At 45.2% G+C, this 20,840-nt stretch overlaps 1 protein-coding gene across 4 annotated transcripts in view; it reads right to left on the bottom strand.

Annotated features, from left to right (window-relative positions):
• The window catches only part of LOC146645912 (neural cell adhesion molecule L1.1-like), a 43,953-nt gene that overhangs the window by 6,329 nt on the left and 16,784 nt on the right, over positions 1-20,840 (bottom strand). For 2 of the 4 annotated variants that reach the window (XM_085392798.1, XM_085392800.1), the window contains exons 2-19: positions 19,380-19,769; positions 17,934-17,948; positions 16,633-16,735; positions 16,034-16,218; positions 14,936-15,058; positions 14,479-14,649; positions 13,953-14,064; positions 13,180-13,364; positions 12,758-12,889; positions 11,813-11,956; positions 11,617-11,728; positions 8,474-8,646; positions 8,093-8,252; positions 6,720-6,847; positions 6,481-6,582; positions 3,524-3,730; positions 2,556-2,626; positions 2,225-2,450 (exon numbers count right to left, since the gene is read on the bottom strand). In XM_085392798.1, coding sequence (XP_085248924.1) covers positions 2,225-2,450; positions 2,556-2,626; positions 3,524-3,730; positions 6,481-6,582; positions 6,720-6,847; positions 8,093-8,252; positions 8,474-8,646; positions 11,617-11,728; positions 11,813-11,956; positions 12,758-12,889; positions 13,180-13,364; positions 13,953-14,064; positions 14,479-14,649; positions 14,936-15,058; positions 16,034-16,218; positions 16,633-16,735; positions 17,934-17,948; positions 19,380-19,524 — 2,494 coding nt within the window. In that variant the 5' untranslated portion in view covers positions 19,525-19,769. The remainder of the gene's footprint in view (positions 1-2,224; positions 2,451-2,555; positions 2,627-3,523; positions 3,731-6,480; positions 6,583-6,719; positions 6,848-8,092; positions 8,253-8,473; positions 8,647-11,616; positions 11,729-11,812; positions 11,957-12,757; positions 12,890-13,179; positions 13,365-13,952; positions 14,065-14,478; positions 14,650-14,935; positions 15,059-16,033; positions 16,219-16,632; positions 16,736-17,933; positions 17,949-19,379; positions 19,770-20,840) is intronic. The other 2 variants (XM_085392802.1, XM_085392801.1) reach the window with 2 other exon arrangements.

Below are 20,840 nucleotides of genomic sequence, written 5' to 3'. Positions count from 1 at the left end.
TTTGGGAGTAACCCACCGAGAGGGACAATGGACCCACTATTGACCCTCTACCTAATCACACGAGCCAAGAGAAGACAGATGTGTGAAGGAGTGACCTTTGACCTTTAGATGCCGATGGACAGCTGAGTCTTGTCCTGTGGAGGTGGCTCTTCTATGTTGTGCCATGCGCTTGTGAAGTGGCTGTTTGGTCTCTCCAATGTAGAGGTCTGGGCATTCCTCGCTGCACTGTACAGCATACACCACGTTGTTAAGTTTGTGTTTAGGAGTTTTGTCTTTGGGATGAACCAGTTTCTGTCTGAGCGTGTTGCTGGGTCTGAAGTAAACTGGGATGTTGTGCTTGGAGAAAACTCCTAAAGAATGGCAAACAGTTATCCTTTGTGTCAAACTAGGGAAGACACAAAGGATAACTGTTTGTCATTCCTGAACTGTGCTGTGCGCATTGAGAAGAAACCTCAACATCGAAGTTTACCGGAAGCCCACGCACACGGACCAGTACCTCCTCTTTGACTCCCATCACCCTCTGGAACACAGACTTGGAGTAATTAGGACCCTACACCACCGGGCAGAACATGTTCCCTCTAAGCCTGAAGGAAAAAAGAAGCAACACACACATGCAAAGGAAACACTTAAAACATTGTCATCCCCTCTGTAGCCGGTGTATCAGAGAAACTCAGGAGAGTTTTCTCCAAGCACAACATCCTAGTTTACTTCAGACCCAGCAGCACACTTGGACACAAACTGGTTCACCCGAACGACAAAACTCCTAAACACAAACTTAACAATGTGGTGCATGCTGTACAGTGCAGCGAGGAATGCTCAGACCTCTACATTGGAGAGACCAAACAGCCACTTCACAAGCGCATGGCACAACACAGAAGAGCCACCTCCACAGGACAAGACTCAGCAGTCCATCTGCATCTTAAGGATAAAGGACACTCTTTCGAGGATGCCAATGTTCACATTTTGGACAGAGAGGACAGATGGTTTGAAAGAGGAGTGAAAGAAGCCATCTATGTCCACTGTGAGCGACCATCTTTGAACAGAGGGCGGAGCTTGTGACACCAATTGTCTGCAATCTATAATCCAGTTTTGAGATCCTTCCCAGATGCCTTAACGCCCACTCACACCCTGGGCCATCTGACCTCAGGAAATGACATAATAAGGTGGGGTCAGGTTTCACAATGAGCTCACCTGAAACTCTGGCTGATTGTGACCCACACCCAGTTTCACACCTTGGCTCATGTGATTAGAGGATCATCAGGGGGTCCTTTTGTCCCTCTGTGGGGGGGACACTCCCATATGGCCTAAATCTGGGACTCTCCACCATTTGACCCTAGAACTGAAGAAGCTTAGCCCGTTGGTAAGAACCTTTGGACGGTGTCATGTCACGCGTTGCTGCTGCTGCTGCTGCTGCTGATAAAACACTGAGCTTTCCAAAGACCAGTGAAGACCTCAGAGCTCGAGGTAACTGAAGGAAACCGTGATGACTGCTGTGAGGAATGACCTTGGCAGTCATCACCTTTTTACCTCCTAACTACCCTCTAACTGAACAGTTCTCTAAGCCTGTGAAAGAACGCATGTGCAACCTCCTAAACAGAAATAAGTCAGTTCGAGCTGAAACTCGTATTTCTCATCAAAATGACAACATTACAAAAGAGGCAATTATTGATTCACATGCCGAACATTCAGCGTGAGACATTAAACCCTCAGCTGCATCATTCCCATCATCCACTCATTGAGATTCTTGACTTTTGACCTAAAGACATTTTCCCAGCAGGATCTAAGCACTGACAGGAAACTTCACTATATGCTCTGAGTGATTAACAGCCTGCACAGCAGCAAAGCATTCATGTGTACAGCTGCCGGGCACTCCAACAAGAGATGTTAGATTTGACATTTTGACAGAAAGAGCTGTGATGTGATGCTTCATGAAGCTGTTGCAGTGAGATTATTTATGACTGATGGCATTCATAAGCTGTATGGATAAACATGGTTAACTCAGATTGTTTTAAGTTGATATTTTCAGAACTGGCTCACTGTCATCAGTATTACTGACTTGTAGATATCATGTACTGTCTCTATATGTGTATGTATGAGCTTTAGTTCCAGTCCTCTCAGTGGGTGCACACAGGCTTTAGCCCTGTAATGGTTCCCAGTTACACACAATAACAGGCCCTCCCATTACAGCACTCGGCCACAGGGATGAAGCTCTGGGATGACGTACTGTCCTCTCCGGAGTGCCCGCTCTCCGACTTTGGTTCCGGTCCTCCTCCGAGAGCGTTGACAGATCGGACTTTGATCTCAAACGGTGTGTACGTTCCTGTGTTGTTCACTATGAACGGTGGAGACCTCACACGGCCGGAGTTCCAGTTTACATTTGACCCATCGGCCTCCCTCCACAGCACCTCGTACTGGAAGTTCTGGCCGTTATGGAAACGCTTGTCTATCTCCTGCAACAGAAAGTAAGAATATGAAGTGCCCGTGGACTGTGCTTTTCATGAAACATATCAGAGGATGTTTACTCGAGCCCACTGCATACACGCTGACGTACTCACATCCCACGTGATGATCAGTGTCCCTGGTTCTGAGGAGTTACTGCGCACTCCTGTAGGGTTGATGGAGGGAACTAAAAGGGTGAAGGAAAATATCTCAGTTTAATAAACACACTTCAGTCATCCTGTATTGATCTTCTTTATTGATCTCCATGACCATTGATCAACCATGTTTTATATTTCTTTGTGAAACTTTCAGACTGATAATGTAATTAATGGTAAATACATTTTCCGTCCCTCTAATGTCAGCCTGAGGCTCAGCTGTGAGTCAGACTCCATGGTAAAACTTCACAGCAGAAACAAACTTCCTGCAGAAGAACAACACGGTGATGACCATAAACTGCTGTTCCAAAAACCGGTGGGTAATGCCACGCCTCATATTGAGCTCCTGGACACAGTCTATAAAAATCACTGCTAGTAGCAGTTGTAACTCTAAAGCTCATCACATCTGCTGCTAGCTTATATTGTTGTTTCATTCACTGAAGTCTTTTCCAGCCTCTGACACATGGATCCTATCACTTAAGGCTAGAGGTGGGCGGATCGATACCAATGCTGGTACTGGTATCGGATCGATACTATCATGATAGGATCGATTTTTATTTCTATCTTTTAGTTGCAGCACGTAGCCCAGTGAATTGTGTTAAATAAAGTGTATACCTCAAACATGCACCTGTGATGTTCACGGTCACGTCTATTTTATTTATGTCCTATAGCAAACATAAATTAAAAAAACCTCCCAATTTAAAATACACGAAAAGCTGAAGAGTGTGTTTTGTTGTGTCAACTAATTATTGTGGAAATTAAAAATCACAGTTGAAATCAGAATCTCATAAATCATGCTGCTCTTCCCTACATAAGCTGCCTTTAAGCTTTGGTATCAGTACTGGTATTGGCAGTACTGGCCCTGTATTTATTTGATATTGGATCTATACCAACATTTGCACAGCACAAGTTGAGGTATTGTTCTTTACCAGCAGGTGGCGTGCTGTGGTGGTCTGAGGAGTTGCTGTGTCTGCTCCTGCCAACCTCATTGATGGCGATGACCCGGAATCGGTAGGTGGAGAATGGATGGAGGGTCAGCTCCACGTGGTTGAAGTCGCCTGGCACTTTCTTCATTTCCTCCCATGTCCACTTCCTCTCCTCCGTGTGGTACTCCTCCCGAGCCTGTATGATGAACTCTGGAAGGAGTCAGACATGATCCGGTTCATCAGCTGTTTTTCAGCTGTAGGTCGGTTTTTCAGTTCAGTTCAGTTCTTTTTTATTTCAAACATATACATTCACCAACGTTTCATAAAATCATTCCATACAGTTGTTTGAAAAGGAGTAGGCAGAAGTATATACTTATTTAGCCCTACCCCCTCAGGTTTACATCCTCATCATCTAAATTTGAACAACAAAAACGTATACAATGCCTTCAACTTAGAACATAACATCTCAAAAAGTATTTTCACATGTTCAACTAAAACTATATTTAGATTTGCTAATTTGCAGAAGAAAATAAACATGAGTTTGACTGCTGTCTTGGGTTAATTGCATTTTCTTCATTCTTATACTTATTTAAAATTTATTGTTTGAGTTTTATTTTAAACTGGTTTATATCACTACTGACCTTTATTACTTCTTTTAACTCATTCCAGAATTTAACTCCCGCTATTGAAATAGACATTCTTTTCAATGTTGTTCTTACTCTTTGTAATTTTCAAATAAATACGTTTTAAATAAAGTTGAATGAGCAACATGGTTTGTTTCAGGAATGCCTAAGGTGTTCATCCATCCATCCATCATCTTCTGCTTTATCCGAGGCTGGGTCGCGGGGGCAGCAGCCTAAGCAGAGAAGCCCAGACCTCCCTTTCCCCAGCCACCTCCTTCAGCTTATCCGGGGGAACACCAAGGAGTTCCCAGGCCAGCCGAGAGATATAATCTCTCCAGCGTGTCCTGGGTCTGCCCTGGGGCCTCCTCCCGGTAGGACATGCCCGGAACACCTCACCCAGGAGGCGCCCAGGAGGCATCCTTGTCAGATGCCCAAACCACTTCAGCTGGCTCCTTTCGATGTGGAGGAGCTCTACTCTGAGCCCCTCCCGGATGGCTGAACTTCTCACCCTATCTCTAAGGGAGAGGCCAGCCACCCGTTATGGGAAGCTTATTTCCGCTGCTTGTATCCGCAATCTCGTTCTTTCGGTCACTACCCACAGCTCGTGGCCATAAGTGAGGGTAGGGGCATAGATCGACCGGTAAATTGAGAGCTTCGCTTTTACACTCAGCTCTCTCTTCATCACGACGGACCGGTTCCAGTGCGAGCTGGAGGCCCTCACCCAATGAAGCCAACAGAACCACATCATCTGCGAAAAGCAGAGATGAGATTCTGAGGCCACCGAAGTGAAAGCCCTCCGCCACTTGGCTGTGCCTAGAAATCCTGTCCATAAAAATTATGAACAGAATTGGTGACAAAGGGCAGCCCTGGTGGAGCCCATCACCCACCAGGAACGAGTCCAACTTATTGCTGGCAATGCGAACCAAGCTCTTGCAACGGTTGTTGCAGGTTTGAATGGCCCGTAGCAATGGGCCAGACACCCCCATACTCCTGCAGCAGCTCCCACAGGACACCCCGAGGGACACGGTCGAATGCCTTCTCCAAGTCCACAAAACACATGTAGACTGGTTGGGCAAACTCCCATGCACCCCCAAGTATCCTGGAGAGGATAAAGAGCTGGTCCAGTGTTCCGCGACCAGGACAAAAACCGCATTGTTCCTCCTGCATCCGAGGTTCGACTAGTGGACGAACTCCCCTCTCCAGCACCCTGGCATAGACTTTCCCAGGGAGGCTGAGGAGTGTGATCCCCCTGTAGTTGGAACACACCCTCCGGTCCCCCTTCTTAAAGATGGGGACCACCACCCCGGTCTGCCAGTCCACAGGTACTGCCCCTGATCTCCACGCAACATTGCAGAGGCGTGTCAACCGGGACAGCCCTACAACGTCCAGAGCCTTCAGGAACTCGGGGCGGACCTCATCCACACCAGGGGCTCAGCCACCAAGGAGTTGTTTAACTGCCTCAGTCACCTCACCCCTGGAAATTGGCGGGTCATTCCCCTCATCCCCAGACTCTGCTTCCTCCTCGGAAGACGTGTCAGTGGGATTAAGGAGGTCCAGGAAGTATTCCTTCCACCGTCTGACAATTTTCTCAGTCGACGTCAGCAGCGCTCCATGACAGGCACCAACCACCTTGCGGCCGCAGCTCAATGCAGCAGCTTCGGCAATGGAGATGCTGAACATGGTGCATTCGGACTCAATGTCCCCAGTCTCCCTTGGAATGCTGTTGAAGCTCTGCCGGAGGTGTGCGTTGAAGATCTCACGGACTGGGGCCTCTGCTAGGTGTTCCCAGCACACCCTCACTACGCATTTAGGTGCACCGAGTCTATCCAGCGTCCTCCCCCGCCACCTGATCGATCTCACCACCAGGTGGTGGTCAGTTGACAGCGCAGCCCCTTTCTTTACCTGAGTGTCCAGAACATATGGTCGCAGGTCTGGTGATACGATTACAAAACCGATTGTCCTGGTGCCACGTGCACTTATGGACACTCTTATGTTCGAACGAGGTGTTCGTTATGGCCAAACTGTGATTTGCACAGAAGTCCAATAACAAAACACCGCTCGGGTTCAGATCGGGGAGGCCTTTCCTCCCAATCATGCCCATCCAGGTCTCGCTGTCGTTACCCATGTTTTTCATAACTGATGAAGATGGAGTGTGATTGGTGGAGGTTGGTGGCCTGCTGTACTCCTTTTTCAGTCATCTCAGAAAAATCCAGAACATTTCATAAGGTTTAAGAGTCTCAGCAGGAAATGAAAATGTCCTCTTCAGCTGCTTCCACTATCAGCACATGACAACAGATACCAAAATTCGCATGTTTTGTTTGTGTGCGTGTGTGGTACCTGTGATGGGGCTGTTGTGGGAGAGTCCTGGGCTCCAGCTGAGAGTCACACTGACCCCCTCAGCATTAGACAGAGTCAGACCACTGGGAGGGTCCGGTTTTGCTGAGAGTACAACAGAAAACAATTAGAGCCACAGTCCAGACACACACACACACACACACACACACACACACACACACACACACACACACACACACACACACACACACACACACACACACACACACACACACACACACCTATGACAGTGATGGAGCCCTGTGCAATCACGTTGTCCACTTTAGTGATGACCTCACAGGAATACTCCGTGCTGTCATTTAATTGGACGTCTGTCACTTTCAGCGTGTTGTTCTTGAAGAAGGTGTACCTGCACACACACACGAGCACACGTGTAATTCTGTGTAACAACAACAGTACAAGTCATTTATTTCTGCACCCTGACAGAGACATGAAGACCTCCAGTTCAGAGCTGAGGAACTCAGATGTTTCTTGGATGGTGACACCTGAGAGCTGCTGTAATGTTCTCTCTCTGTGTTGAGAGTCATGAACGTTTATCGACGATGCTGCATTTCAAAGTATGCACTTTTACTACATTTTGGTTGTTTTTCATTCACAGACATAAACTTTTGTGGTATTAATAGCTGTACAAGTATGTTTGGCAACTCATTTCAGGGTCCAGCATCCATCATGCAGTCCATTCAGGTGCTTCCCATAAAGGATCGAGTCTTGTGATCAGACATGTCTGACCTGTTCTGAAGCTCAATCCTCTGAAGAAGCAGCTGATGATATGACTCAGTTATTTATTTTTCCCAAATTAAGATGAAAATGAGTCACTGGGATTATTTAATTATTAGGAAATTTGTGAGTGTATCATTTTGGGGATCACATAGATAAGTACATTCACCATGAAGGTCTTTAGATTTCTGCTCTCAGAAAGAGAAATTTCCAGCTCAGAAACCAGTCCTCTGTTCTTCCTGCTTTCCATCTACACCAAGCGGTGCAAGTCCAAAGCTAGGAAGATTATGATGGACCTCTCCCATCCCAACAATGGTCTCTTCTCACTGTTGAGGTCTGGGAAGCGCTTCCGCTCCCTTAAGGCCAAAACAGAGAGAATGAGGAGGAGCTTCTTCCCCCAGGCTATTCGGGGCCTGAACCAGGTGTAGGACTGGACTCTCCCAAACACGTCACTATAAGACTGGACTCTCACACACACGTCACCACATGCACCACCACACATTTCCTATAATCCTATAATTCCTATAATTTATAATCCTTATCTTTATAATCTCTTCTGCTATTTGCACATTCTTTACTGTAAATTCCTAAGTTAATTTGTAAATTTTTGTAGTAAATTGTAAATATTGTAAAACTTTTCTTCTGTCATTTAATGGTCGGGCATTGTACAGCTACAAGCATTTCACCCCCATGTCATACTGTGTATGGTTGTGTGTGTGTGACAAATAAAATTTGAATTTGAATTTGAATTTCCAGAGATTTCTTCTGTTTCCTCCCAAATAAAAGATCTTTAGGTTTTTTTCTTTCTTTTCCTTTTAGGACAGAAGCTGCAATAGAAATGTGCTTTGTTTTGCACAGTATGTGTGTGTGTTTTTACTTGTCATCTACTGATGTCTCTTCTAGTTTCCGATTCGCTTTCTTCCAGACAACCTGGTAATCCCTCAGCCGAGGATCGGTGTCGACGTCACAGTCCAGGAAAGCGCTCTTTCCCTGGACAACGCGAACAGCCTGGGGGGGCGTCAGTATCTCACTTGGACCTGAAGGAACGCAGGAAACACAGGACCGAGGAATTAGTGACATTTGTTAGTGACTTTTTCTGTAAACGCTTACAACAAAATGATTGCATCATAAATGGTTCATATCACAGCCACACAGTCACAGGTGCAAGCAGAGATTTTTATAAAGCGCAAATAATTCCAGGCTCCATCAGAGAGGAGCAAGATTTATATGAAGCTTCACTTTTATGTGTGAGACTCACGGAAGACGTCCAGCTTGGCCGTGATGGAGATGTTGGTGTTTTGTACGGAGCAGATGTACTCGCCGCTGTCGTTGTGGCTGACGTCGGACAGCTTGAGGGTCCCGTTGGTCAGAATGGAGACACGAGGATACAGCAGAGGGTCCGACAGCAGAGCACCCGTGTCCTCCCGGTCCCTGCAGGCAACACAAACACATGCACACACACACACACACACACACACACGCACGCACACAAACACGCACACACACACACACACACACACACACACACACACACACACACACACACACACGCACACACAGAGCAAAGATATTGATCGTTACATATGCTAATCAGCTCTGTGTCTCCAGAATCATTGCAGACTTATTCTAACATACGATTGCAGAATCAGGTCCCAGGACCTGGATCGATGGAAGTGTGTATCCTCACTGATTAGTGACTTGATAACAAACACAAAGGGATCAATAAATGATGAGAGAGGGGAAGAACATAATGTGAACTGCACAGTGGAAGCCAACACATCACATTTGTTTTCTAATGAAATTCGATGTCTTTTTTTTCAAGGATATCCAGAACAGTATTTCTAAGTTTTGGTGGTTAAATAACTAAAAAAACCTGATAGCTGTAAGTGTACATTTGTTTCCAGATGTCAGGAACTGAAAATCTAATCACACGACAGCTGGAGATAAAAATAAATGCTGACTGCTTTCAGTTCTTCATACTTGGGAAATGGGTGTGGTCAGGTCATCAGAGACATGGTGCATTTCAAACAAAACCACACGAGGGCGCTGTTTCATTCAAAGTAAAGAGCAGGGGATGCCAAACCAACAATGGCTCATTCATGACCAGTGTCTTTTCACTGTTAGCACAACTAGACTGATAACGCTGCTGTACAAATGTGGGATGTGTATAGAAACTGCTGTAATTCTTAGACACTTAATTCACGTCAGCAACCACCAGCTCCAACTCAAACGGTTTGAATTAGTTTGATAGTTTGAATGCGCTCTTTGTTTTTGATCTTGTCAATAAATAGGCTTTAATAAAGTTTAAAATCACCTTTTTTATGTAATAAAACCTTATTTCACTGCAATTAAAACACTAGAATTTCACGGACAGCGTACACACTGATCTGCCTGTTTTTAGTTACCTGCACAAATCATCCAGCTGCATGCACTTTGACACACACACACACACACACACACACACACACACACACACACACACACACACACACACACACACACACACACACACACACACGTGTGTATTTATATCCTTGTGGGGACATCTCATTGACATAATGCTTTCCCTGGCTGCTTACCCTAACCATCAAAAATGAACACCTAACCCTGACCCTGACCATAACCTAACTGTAACCCTGACACTAAAACCACACTTTGAGTCTCAAAAGTGCCTTCATACTCGGGCTGTTTGTCCCCACAAGTATAGTAAACTACCAATTTTTGGTCCCCATGAAGATGTTAATACCCGTCCACACACACAGACTCTACAGTCCTGCACCTGTTAGTTACTTAAGGTAGTTAATGCATGCGCACATCCATATTTACAAGCTTTACTGCTTACAGTTAGCAAACTTTGCCTGCTCTGTTGGTAAATGACTAAATGACATTGAAAAATCATCTCTCTTGGCAGATTTTACATTGAAAAAAACTGACGGCAGAAAACAGCCCAACTTTTTATAATCACCTCTAAGACTAACCACACCTCTGACCACACTAGTTTGAAAGGGCCACCTCTCAAACTAGTGTGGACCCTCCTCTATCAAGCCCTTAACTTTAGGATGCCATCTATATGCTGGATTTTCTTCTGGTTTAGTGTAGGGCTGGGTATCTTCGCTGATTTCTAGAATCGATTCCATTTCGATTCTCAAGGTCCCAAATCGATTTGATCCTCGATTCAACTCGATTGATTCGATTGGAATCGGGGAAATTTTGCCTCAGACAGTCAGAAATATTATAATTCTGATCACGCATCAGCACATTTCCATATTTTTTGTCTATAAAAAGAAAGCTGACACTTGCGAGACTTTGTCACAGGTGTGAGCATCACAGCAGACGCCTTTGTGTCAAAGTAACTGAGGATAAAACAGAAAAACATGGAGGTGATTTTCCTGGTCTGGGATTTATACAAATATTCTGCAGTAGATCAAAAACGAAAGAAAACCATTAATCAACACATGAACATGACCTGATGCTGCTGAGGTGAAGCAGAGCAAAGTTACGGAGGTTTGATTACAGACACAGCTGAGAGTTTTGCAATTTTGCATAATTTTAAAGTTTACATTTGTTCAGTGTTGAACGGCAGAAATGAGGCTTTCTTTTCCGAAGTAAGTAAAAGGAAAAAAACAGCGGCCGACAGGCTGTAAACAACGGTAGACTGGTGCGTAACAAGCAAGCGAATAATGCAGAAAACAGATTTTTAGATGGGAAAGTGCAGAGAGAGAGAGAGAGAGAGAGAGAGAGAGAGCTCTGCATGAAGTGTGATTTTATCCTGGTGGAAGCAAAACAGCAATTCATGCCGATGTTTATGTGAAGCGCAGTTTGGATCTTCTTTTGCTGCTGGTTGAGTCAATATTGTTTGGAGAGATAAAAACCCGCAGCTTCAGAATCAGCGAGCTGTCGGCTTTCAGCCCCGACGGCGTGACCGTGACCGTGTCCGTGCCAGCGCGTGAGAAAGTCACATCTCACTGATTCTGATGCGTCGGCGTTTTGTGTTCACGTCTTTGTGCAGGACCCGTGTTCCTGCTCTCATTTACTGTTTTAGCTGTTTGGTAGTTGTTGAAAATTTGTGAGGTTCAACTTGAGATTCTGGCGTTTCTGGCAAAATAAATTTATATTTAAAAATCGATTCAGGATTTTAATGACTAGATTTTACGTTATCAAAGCCAGAATCGATTTTAATCGATAAATCGATCATCAAAACCCAGCCCTGGTTTAGTGTTCTCTCCACAGGGCTGGTTAATCAAACTTTCTGATAAAATACTGCCCCCTAGTGGTGAAGGTTAAATTCTGCACAGTGTAGTTAGAGAAATGATTTTCACTGAGGTGAAAAGGTTCAGCAGAGAGAATACAGAGAGGGTATTTTAGTTACACTGATGAGAATCCACACTGTGTGACACTCACCATGTGACGCGGGGTCGTGGTGAGCCAAAAGACTCACAGTGCAGTGCGACGTCTCGGCCCTTGGTGGCGTTGTAGATGAACCCATCAGGGGACAGGATCTGAGGGGGGAGCTCTGAGACAGAGGGAGAGACGCCGTCATTAACCAATCACAGGTGAGACAGAACAAAGAAGGACGTGAACCCGGCGGGAAACATACCGACGACGTAGAGGTAGGTGTTGAGGAGGATGGAGCCGTGGTCGTTTTTGGCTTCACACTGGTACACGGCCGTGTCGCCAATGTTCACGTCTTTCATTATGAGCGTTCCTGCGGTCACCGTGCGCCGAGGTTCTTCATCCACTTCTACAGGGAGGGGGGGGGAAGAGGCGAGGAGGCAATGTAGAGTTTGTCAAACAGAAACAGGCTGAATCTAAAGAACTGTTTAACAGAGAAGCTGAGGCCCACTGAGAGGAGCAGCAGCTGTCACCGCCTGTCACCTCCCTCCCTCTGCTGCTTTCTCAGTTTCCCTCCCAGTGTGCTCATATTCCTTCCTTTTCTTCCTTTTATGTGGCTTTTAGTTTCTTTCCTCATTTTAATTTTCCTAAAAGCCCATCTTCATAAGTAACATGTAAACTCTGAATGTGCGAAACATCAAGAAGAAGGTTTGATACAGAAATGTGGACTCTTTCTTTGTCTCATTTCCATCGTCCGTTCTTTCTGCCCCGGTCTTTTGATTCAGTCATTTCTCCCTCTTCTTTGTTCTGATGATTTGTTTCCTTACTCTCTGTTTATTTTTCTATCTTCTCACTTCTCTCTCTCTCTTTTGGTGAGTCCATCTAATTCACGTTAAGCTTAAGAGGCTCTCTGTCCACAGAAAGTCGACAGCCTGGAGCCAGGAAATGCTCGCTCTGCCCTGCCTTCAAATCTATGTCTGTGGCCATCAAGCTTTAATAGAATCAACATCGAGTTACCTGAAGGAACGGTTCACTCTGCAAAGTGCTGATCATCAGAGTAATACAAGTCTGTTTGCCCCAGCTGTTTAAAGGTAGTTTATCATGTGCACTATATAAGAAATCGATAACTCCTGAGTATCAATCACACACATCAGGTGCTACAGTTTCTCCCCAAAGAATCACAAACAGGTCCGTCAGAATCTTGCTGTACCTGTTAACAGCTGACCGTTGATCCTCCAGGTGATGCTGGGCCTCGGGATGCCGTCCGCCTGACAGTCCAGTCGGACTGTTTCCCCGGGAGTGTACATCAGGTTCTGAGGCTCCTTCATCCAGTAAGGAGCCGCTGGAAAACGAAGAAAAGCAGCATTTAAACCCTAAAATATAAATCTCAGAGTCAGAACTTGTCTGTTGAACATTTGGCTGTAACTCTGAACAGGCTTCAGGACCTGTTGATGTTAATTAGTGAAGTGCTCCTTTGAAGTTGTGAACATGTACACATGTTCTTCAGTAAAGACTCACAATCATCTCAGACAGAGGAGCACAAACACGTTAGAGTTCAAACTAACACAGAGATCACGTCCTCACGGTCAGCAGAGCACCGTGATCGTCTGTGCGCTCGGCTCAGCGGCCTACCTTCCACAGTGACCGTGAAGGAGCGCGTGATGGAGCCGTGGGTGTTGGAGGCTTTGCATTCGTACTCGCCGTCGTCATCCAGGGTGATGTTGTCGAAGTGGAGCCAGCGGTCAAAGTTAATAACTTGGCCGGTTGTGTCTGCCAGGACACCATCCTTTTTCTTCCATTCCACCTGAGGTGTGGGTCTGCAGAGACGGACATGGAAGAACAGAAGGATGTGACTGTGAGAGAGAACCGATCATGGAAGTGAGGTAGGCGACGAACAGAAGATCGATCACAGGAGGAAATTAGAGCTGAGTGCATGCAGATGATCTTGGTAATGATGTAACATCCTTTTTCATCATTAACTCAAAATTATAGTGAGAGTCCATTTGTTGCCATAGACAGGAAGCAGGATCATTAGAATGAAACTGGACAGATCAAATGATTTCATATGAAGAAAAAGGAGCAAGGCTGCATGAGGTCAGCAGGCCAATTTCTTACGAGCAGAGAAAATATGAAACAGTAACTGGGTCCTGAGTGTGGTTGTTGTTGTTGTTGTTGTTGTTGTTGTGTGTGGCTGTAGCAGAAAAGCCACAGCTGAGTGTTGTGAGAGCGAACCAGGTGGGTCAGTCATTCTTATGCCACAAGGATCATAAACATGACATGAGTTTCACGTGTAAACAAACTGAAGGTGGAAGTACACACACACACACACACACACACACACACACACACACACACACACACACACACACACACACACACACACACACACACACTGAGATGCTTACAGGCCTCTGGGTAAACATTCCAGGGTGACGCTGTTCCCCTTGAGGGCTGATATTTGGGAGTGGTTCCTGTGGTGGAAGAACTCGGGTTTTCCTCCATGAGCCACGCTGTTACCTGGACGATGTGAAGACAGAAATCAGGACACGGAAACTGTGAAGCTCGATCATCACGGTCATGCTGATTATTGCAACAATAAATGATGAAATGAAGACAAATAGCCTACAGGGCAGGGCTGATTAGTCGACTGTGATCTAGTTACTGAGCATATACGCGTCATCATAGTGGAACAAACACTGGTGTCTCAGTTGTGTTACAGTGTAGTCTGCATGACATAATTAACAATAGAGCGTCAACACTGCAGGACAGTTTTACACGTCCTCACTGTTCTGGCTGATGTTACCTCACACAGAGAGCGTGATCACGGTCCGCACACACACAGGACAGCGTGATGCTCTGACTCACTTTTCTGATTTTTCTTATCTCTATATTTAACACTTTGTGTGCATTGTGCGTTGTGTGTGCGCTCACTCTGCTTGACAGAGAGGGAGACAGCAGTGGCAGGTAGAATAGTCCTGGCCTCTCTGTACTGGGCGTGGCAGATGTAGTCCTCTTTGCTGTCACTCTTCACGAGGTTCGCGAAGTACAGCTTCCCGTCCAGGCCGATCGTCACTCTCTCACTCCGAGTAATGTGCATCAAATCTGAGCCGGGACGGGGACAGTTTAATGTAGGTGGGAAATAAAGCATGGAAACTGCAGTGGAAGGTGAAAATGTTTTTCATGTCAGTGCAAAATGAAATTGGTTAGTTTGCTCTTCAAATGCACAATAAGCGCCTCGCTTTATTGCACCGCAGCCTCAATAAGCTGATAACTGAAAAGGCAGAGAAGGTCAGTCATAGAAAAATGGAGGAGAGTGGACATAAAGAGTCTGTGTGTCACAGAGGCAGGCAGCTGATGAACAGGACAGGAAACAGATCGGCACACTCACTTATGTTCATCCAGTGGATGCTGGGAGGAGGCGAGCTTTTTGGAGGGTTGCAGGACAGGACCATACTCTGTCCCACGAGTCCTCGCTCACGCTCCACTTGTTGTTTCATGAGAATTGGCTGAGCTGAAACACAAAGCAGCAGAATACAAGTTAATACTTGTGCAGGTAACAATGAAGAAACAATGAAAATAGTGACGCAAAATAAAACAATACAAAGAAGGAAGAAGATAATTGTAAAGATACACTCCACAGCTGTTGTAACACAGTGGACTGGAGGAAATCTCCAGGATAATAGACTTTAAATGCCTAAATTATATAAAAACAATGCCAGGGTTCATTTGTAATTAAGAGGAGCTGAAACAATAGCTGCATATTTACAATCATGTGGACACAGAGTGACATCATCTGTCTTTTTGGGTCACATGATTAACTTGAATCTCATATTTCCTGCACAGCTTCTCAGGTTTCATCAGCCAGTTATTTATTTTGCTCTGAAACATTGTTTAAAAGTTTTATTTGCTAAAAGCAGCTTTCTGATGGTGCTTTGGGTAAATCAAGATACCTCGACCACATGCTGCCTGTCGAAACTGACATTTAGTCATCAAAACCTTTAGAAACGCTGGCTGAGCTGATTGTAAACATTGAAGTTTCCCAAATTAATTGAGAACAATGGTTCTCTGGAAGTCACAGAGCAATATTCAATCACAGAAAAAAAAAACTGTGAGGAAGAAAAACAACAAATTATGGAAGTAATTTGCAGAGGAAATAAATAAATAAAATCTGAAAGAACTGAACTGCAATCAAAACCACGGCGGAGGTGAGATCCGGGGCAGAAAGAGCCCGTACAGTATAATATTTCATCTGGAGAGATTTTAGTGAGTCTGTGTGCACGCTGACCGCAGCCATCGGCTTCATCCTCCACACCCACCGTACATCCTCCCTACTGAGTGACGTCACAGTGCTGTCTCCGGGAAATGGTTGCCGTGGCAACTTGAGATGAGCGAGCAGAACAGGTGGCCCCGATCAACCTCACTGACTCACTGATGTGTGTGTGTGATTTTATATGATCGTGTGACATCTGTGCCTTTGTGTGCTTACAGTAAGTTTGTGACTCACGCTCTACGTTGACTTTGACGGTTTGTGTCATGGCGGTGCCCAGACTGTTGGAGGCGTAGCAGCGGTATTCACCCTCTAACATATCCAGGGAAGAATTGTTGCCTCTCAGCGTTCCGGATCCTTCGGTCTCGGATCCGAACAACTCGCCATCTTTCAGCCAACGGAATCTATGAGCACAGAGGGGAGAACGGCTGTCAGCACATCAGCAGTTTACAAAGTCACAGAAACAAACCTTAAATCACACAATGAAGAAAACAGCTTCTATTTATTTGTGAGCTATTTTGAAGGATCTACATTTTCATTATAAAGCAGCGAGTCTTTATCTTTGGATCAAAGCCGGAAACAGGTTCATGTAAAATTTTCAGCCTTTTGATTGACGGCCTGAAATACATAAATACATAAATATGAGGAAGTGTAACATTTACAGCTGTTATTATTACTTTTAACAGTCTGTCTCCCCGAGAGAAACAGGGAGTGGAGAGAGGGACGAGCTCGGGGAGGGAAACAGCTGAGAGACAATTTTGTTCTTGTTTTATTATGAGGACATTTATTGCCATGTCAGCACACACAGGTGTACGTACGTGGGTGCCGGGTTCCCGGTGGCCTCACAGGCCAGATTGAAGTCTTCTAGAGAAAACACTGTGTGTGATTTTGGCATCTCTGTCAGCACTGGAGGCTGAAATACTGAACACACACACACACACACACACACACACACACACACACACACACACACACACACACACACACACACACACACACACACACACACACACACACACACACACAGTAATGAAATTGGCAGAGTACAGGCAGGTAAAGTAGGGCGTACAGATCGAGACACATCTAGAGGGATTGACTGAAGCTCATTCATCATTCTTAGTTCTGGCAGGTCCTCTAAAACCATCGTGGTTAACAGGAGCCACTGTTTCAAAAATAAAAAAAGATAAACATCCTATAATAACAGCAAAAATTAAAAACTACAGTTTTTAATGGAATACTCTGATATTTTGTGACATTGTATATTTAAATAAAATATTTTGTAGATAAATGAGTCTCAGGTCAGCTGATAAGTAGCTTCTGATCGTCCCTAGAAGCAGGCTACAACACAGAGGAGACCTTTGTGATTGCTGCGCCCAAACTTTGGGCAACTTTCTTCAAATTAGGATCCCTCCAACACTCAACATCTTCAAACCCGTCTGAAAACACACTGTTACTCACCAGCTTTAAGTTATGACTGAGTTTTTGTTTTGTTCTTTGTGTGTGTTTGCTCTGCTTTTTTTTTTTTTTTTTTTTTACCATGTACAACACTTTGGTCGACCTGTGCTGTTTTCAAATGTGCTTGTGGAGAATTTTCCTGAACATACTGAAAGGACAGAGTTCAGTTTGTGCTGAAAAATAAAGCTGCGCATGACAAACATTTACTCAGGTTCGTTGGAGCTGTACAAACTCTGTCATGTTCATTTCTATGTATGTTTGCACATTTCATTAAATTGCTGCACCGAATCCAAGAAATACAGAGAAATGAAAAGTGGTCCAAGACTTTTGCACAAGAACTATACAGAAATACAATGAAATGACTAATGTGGCAGTTTCAGCCCTCCAAATATCCGTACATCTGTTTCAGAAAAATACTCAAAATAACATTAAATCAGTTTTAAATGAGCTAATATACATGATCTCTTCCTTAGTGTCTGTGTGGAGTGATGCAGGGGAGAGATGTTCTGCTTTGACAAATCTAACAGGAAAAGTGCAGGTGAGCAGGTGCGAGACACAGTCAGCAGACGTCCGGAGCAGGTTTCTACCAATGAAGCACCGCTCACGTCAGAGCTGCAGACACAACACACATTTCTTCATTACAGCAACAAAGAAAATCACTTACTGTTGTCTTTTGTATCTGTGTCCACGGGAAGCAGTGAAAGGAGAGCAGAAAGGAAAGGTTTACAGACTGAACAAACACATGCTGGCACATTCTTCATGCTGTTCCCCGAGCGGGACAAGATCTGCTCATTAACAGGATTTTTATTAACAGTGACAACATCTCAGGGATTTTATCTTCCTTCTTGGTTTTCTGACTCAGACACACTGGCGTCTCAGGTCACTTTACATCCATCTCCTTATTTTTTCTTCCCCGTGTCTCCTTTTCCTTCCCCTCCCTCCCCTCTCTCCACCTCCCCCATCGTTCTCCTCCTCCTCCTCCTCCTATCCTTCTCTTCTTCCTCTCCTGCCACACCCAGAAAGAAGGTCGTTTACCGAAGGTCAGACTGAACCTGATTCCTCCTCTGACTCCCGCTTCCCCTCCTCTCCTCTAGGAGTGTGATAAGCCTGCTGACCTTTGACCTTTATCTCCAGGACCAGAGGTTATTCTAACCTGATTGTTTGGATTTATATTTGTGCTTAGATGTGTTCGAAAGTTCCATATCTGACAGGAATAAACACAGCACCAGAGCTTTACTGAACTTTACTGTGCAGGAACCAAAGGATCCACCTTTAAATGGCCCCCTATCAGCACACGTCACGTTTCTGGTCAGTTCCATCAAAGGTTTTTGCTCAGATGCCTGAAAGGCGAACAGCTTTTTGTTGGAGTCTGAGGTCTGTGGTGACGTCGCAGTGGTCAGAGTGAGCTTTGGTCCAGAGGTGCTCGAGGAGACAACCCTGAAGGAGAGTTTGTGGCTACTGCAGAGCTCTATGATCTCACAGACGATGTCTCCCGGTGCTTTCTTTTTCTCTCTTCTTCTGTCACCCCTCACTCCACAACTGATGGTTCTACAGGAAGTTTTTTCCTGTTAAAAAGGAGTTTTTCCTTCCCACTGTCACAATGTGCTGATCGTATGGGGAGGGGTTGATTTTCACAGCATACTGTGGGGTCTTTGGAGTCTAAAGTGTCTTGAAGTAACTGTTCTTGTGAGTTGGAGCAACATAAATAACCTGAACTGACCTGACGTCTCTGCGAACATTTCAACCAAACGCATCAAATGTTGAACGTTACGTCTTGACAAAGGCTAAAGAAAAAAGAAATCCATAGTTCTGGTTCTTCTCCACAGCGCTGCATCAGAGGCTCGTGGGTAGTTTAGACTCCTCCCCTGATGCCTATGAAATAATTCAAGTTGGTGGCTACAGCAGAAATCTACTGACCTGATACTTAATTTCAAAGAGTAATGATATGATTAGAGAAGCCAAATGTGGAAATTCTCCCTCATACTTCCCAGCCCTGTTAATTCTGAGGAAATGGTTTGGAAATATTTACTGGAAATGAAAAAACAAACACTTTCCAGTGTTTCCAGTGTTTCCAGTGTGTGATGTGTGCAGTGGAGGAGGGAGTACTCACAGCTTTCGGGGATGTGGATGGCTCCCTGAGCAAACGGAGGCGTGGAGGAGAGGAAGGACAGAGGGAGCAGGAGGAGGAGGAGCAGCGGGAGGGCGGGGGAGCACATCCCCCTACAGCCCATCCACCGACTCTGTGACACACACATCTTTCAATGTCCCATCAAAAGTGATGCAAGACACCCACACACTCATCAACACATAAAGAAACACACACACACACCCACGCACACCAAGGCAGACACACACTCCAGGGACCGCCCGGAGCTGAGGGAGAGCTGAGAGGAGTAAACAGCAGTAAGTTGGTGGGTGTGTCTGTTTCCTTTACAGCCCAACTGTGAGTGAGGCTCGCTCCTCGCTCCGTCAGCTCCACAAACGCTTCTTCAGGAGCTGGCTGTGGGGGGAGGGGGGGGGGTGACCCCGAGAACAAAGAGGGATAAGAGGGGAGGAGAAGAGGAGGGGAGGAGGGGAGGGGAAAGAAGCAAAGACATGGTTAATTTGACCAAACATAAATCAACAGAAGACAAATATTAATGTATTCCAGAGGGGGGAAAGTTTGACCCAAAATCACATCACGATGAATCCACGGCACATCTGTGACGTTGAGAATAAATTCTAAGATTTAAATTCACTTTGGGTTTGAATTTAGTACAGAATCCACAAAAATCTGAGATAAAGAACAGACAGTACCGGGTCACCTCGATAAAGTCAAGATCAGATCAAAGCAGCAGGAAGCAGCTTCTCCACTAATGACATTACAAAGAGAGATTGAGTGTGTGTGTGTGTTTCTGCCACACTCGCCGCATTTCCATTCATCTCAACATCTCCTCCTTTGTCCCTGCCTGGTGACTGAACACTGACCCGTGACAGCAGGAGTGTCGGGGGGTGAAAGCAGACACAGATGGATCAGGCTTTCTCCCTTTTGTTTCATCATCTTACTGCTGCCTCGACATGAAGGCCAAAAGAAGAACCCTCAGCGCTCCGAGTTTGGCCACATTCTTGTTTGTACTTGAAGTTGGGGATTACGCGCTCCTCCTCTGCGAGCTGATCAGCTGAAACTAACAGCCAGGCTAAAAATAGCCGATTGTGCTACTTCAAAGCCATGAAATCAGGCTGCGGCTCCATGTATGGGAATACTTTGATCAAGCAAAAAATGAAAGAAACTGAGGGAGATCCCTCGAATGAACCAAACATCTGTGACAGGTTTTCATGCTAAAGCCTGAAACAGTGTTTCCTCCACTCCAAACCATTCATGCCTCCAGGAAAATTACTGTAAATGCTCCTGATTTATTTGGTATCATGTGAGCTCCAGTGAAACAGAAGCTGCCAAAAAAGCTCATTGTGCAGTTTTTGCATTTGCATGAATCAGTTTGTTTGTTTGCTAACAAGGACAAATCCCAAACAAGCATTTTGTAACGCGTCGTGAGACTTTCACCACCGGGGGCAGCATTTTATCTTTGGGTAT

Source organism: Rhamphochromis longiceps, linkage group LG20, assembly GCF_057381845.1.
Source record: "Rhamphochromis longiceps isolate RC_006_pf linkage group LG20, R_longiceps_female_GT1.1, whole genome shotgun sequence".
Lineage (NCBI taxonomy): Eukaryota > Metazoa > Chordata > Actinopteri > Cichliformes > Cichlidae > Rhamphochromis > Rhamphochromis longiceps.
Note: the sequence above shows the minus strand (reverse complement) of the source record. Positions and strands in the feature narration are given on the sequence as shown.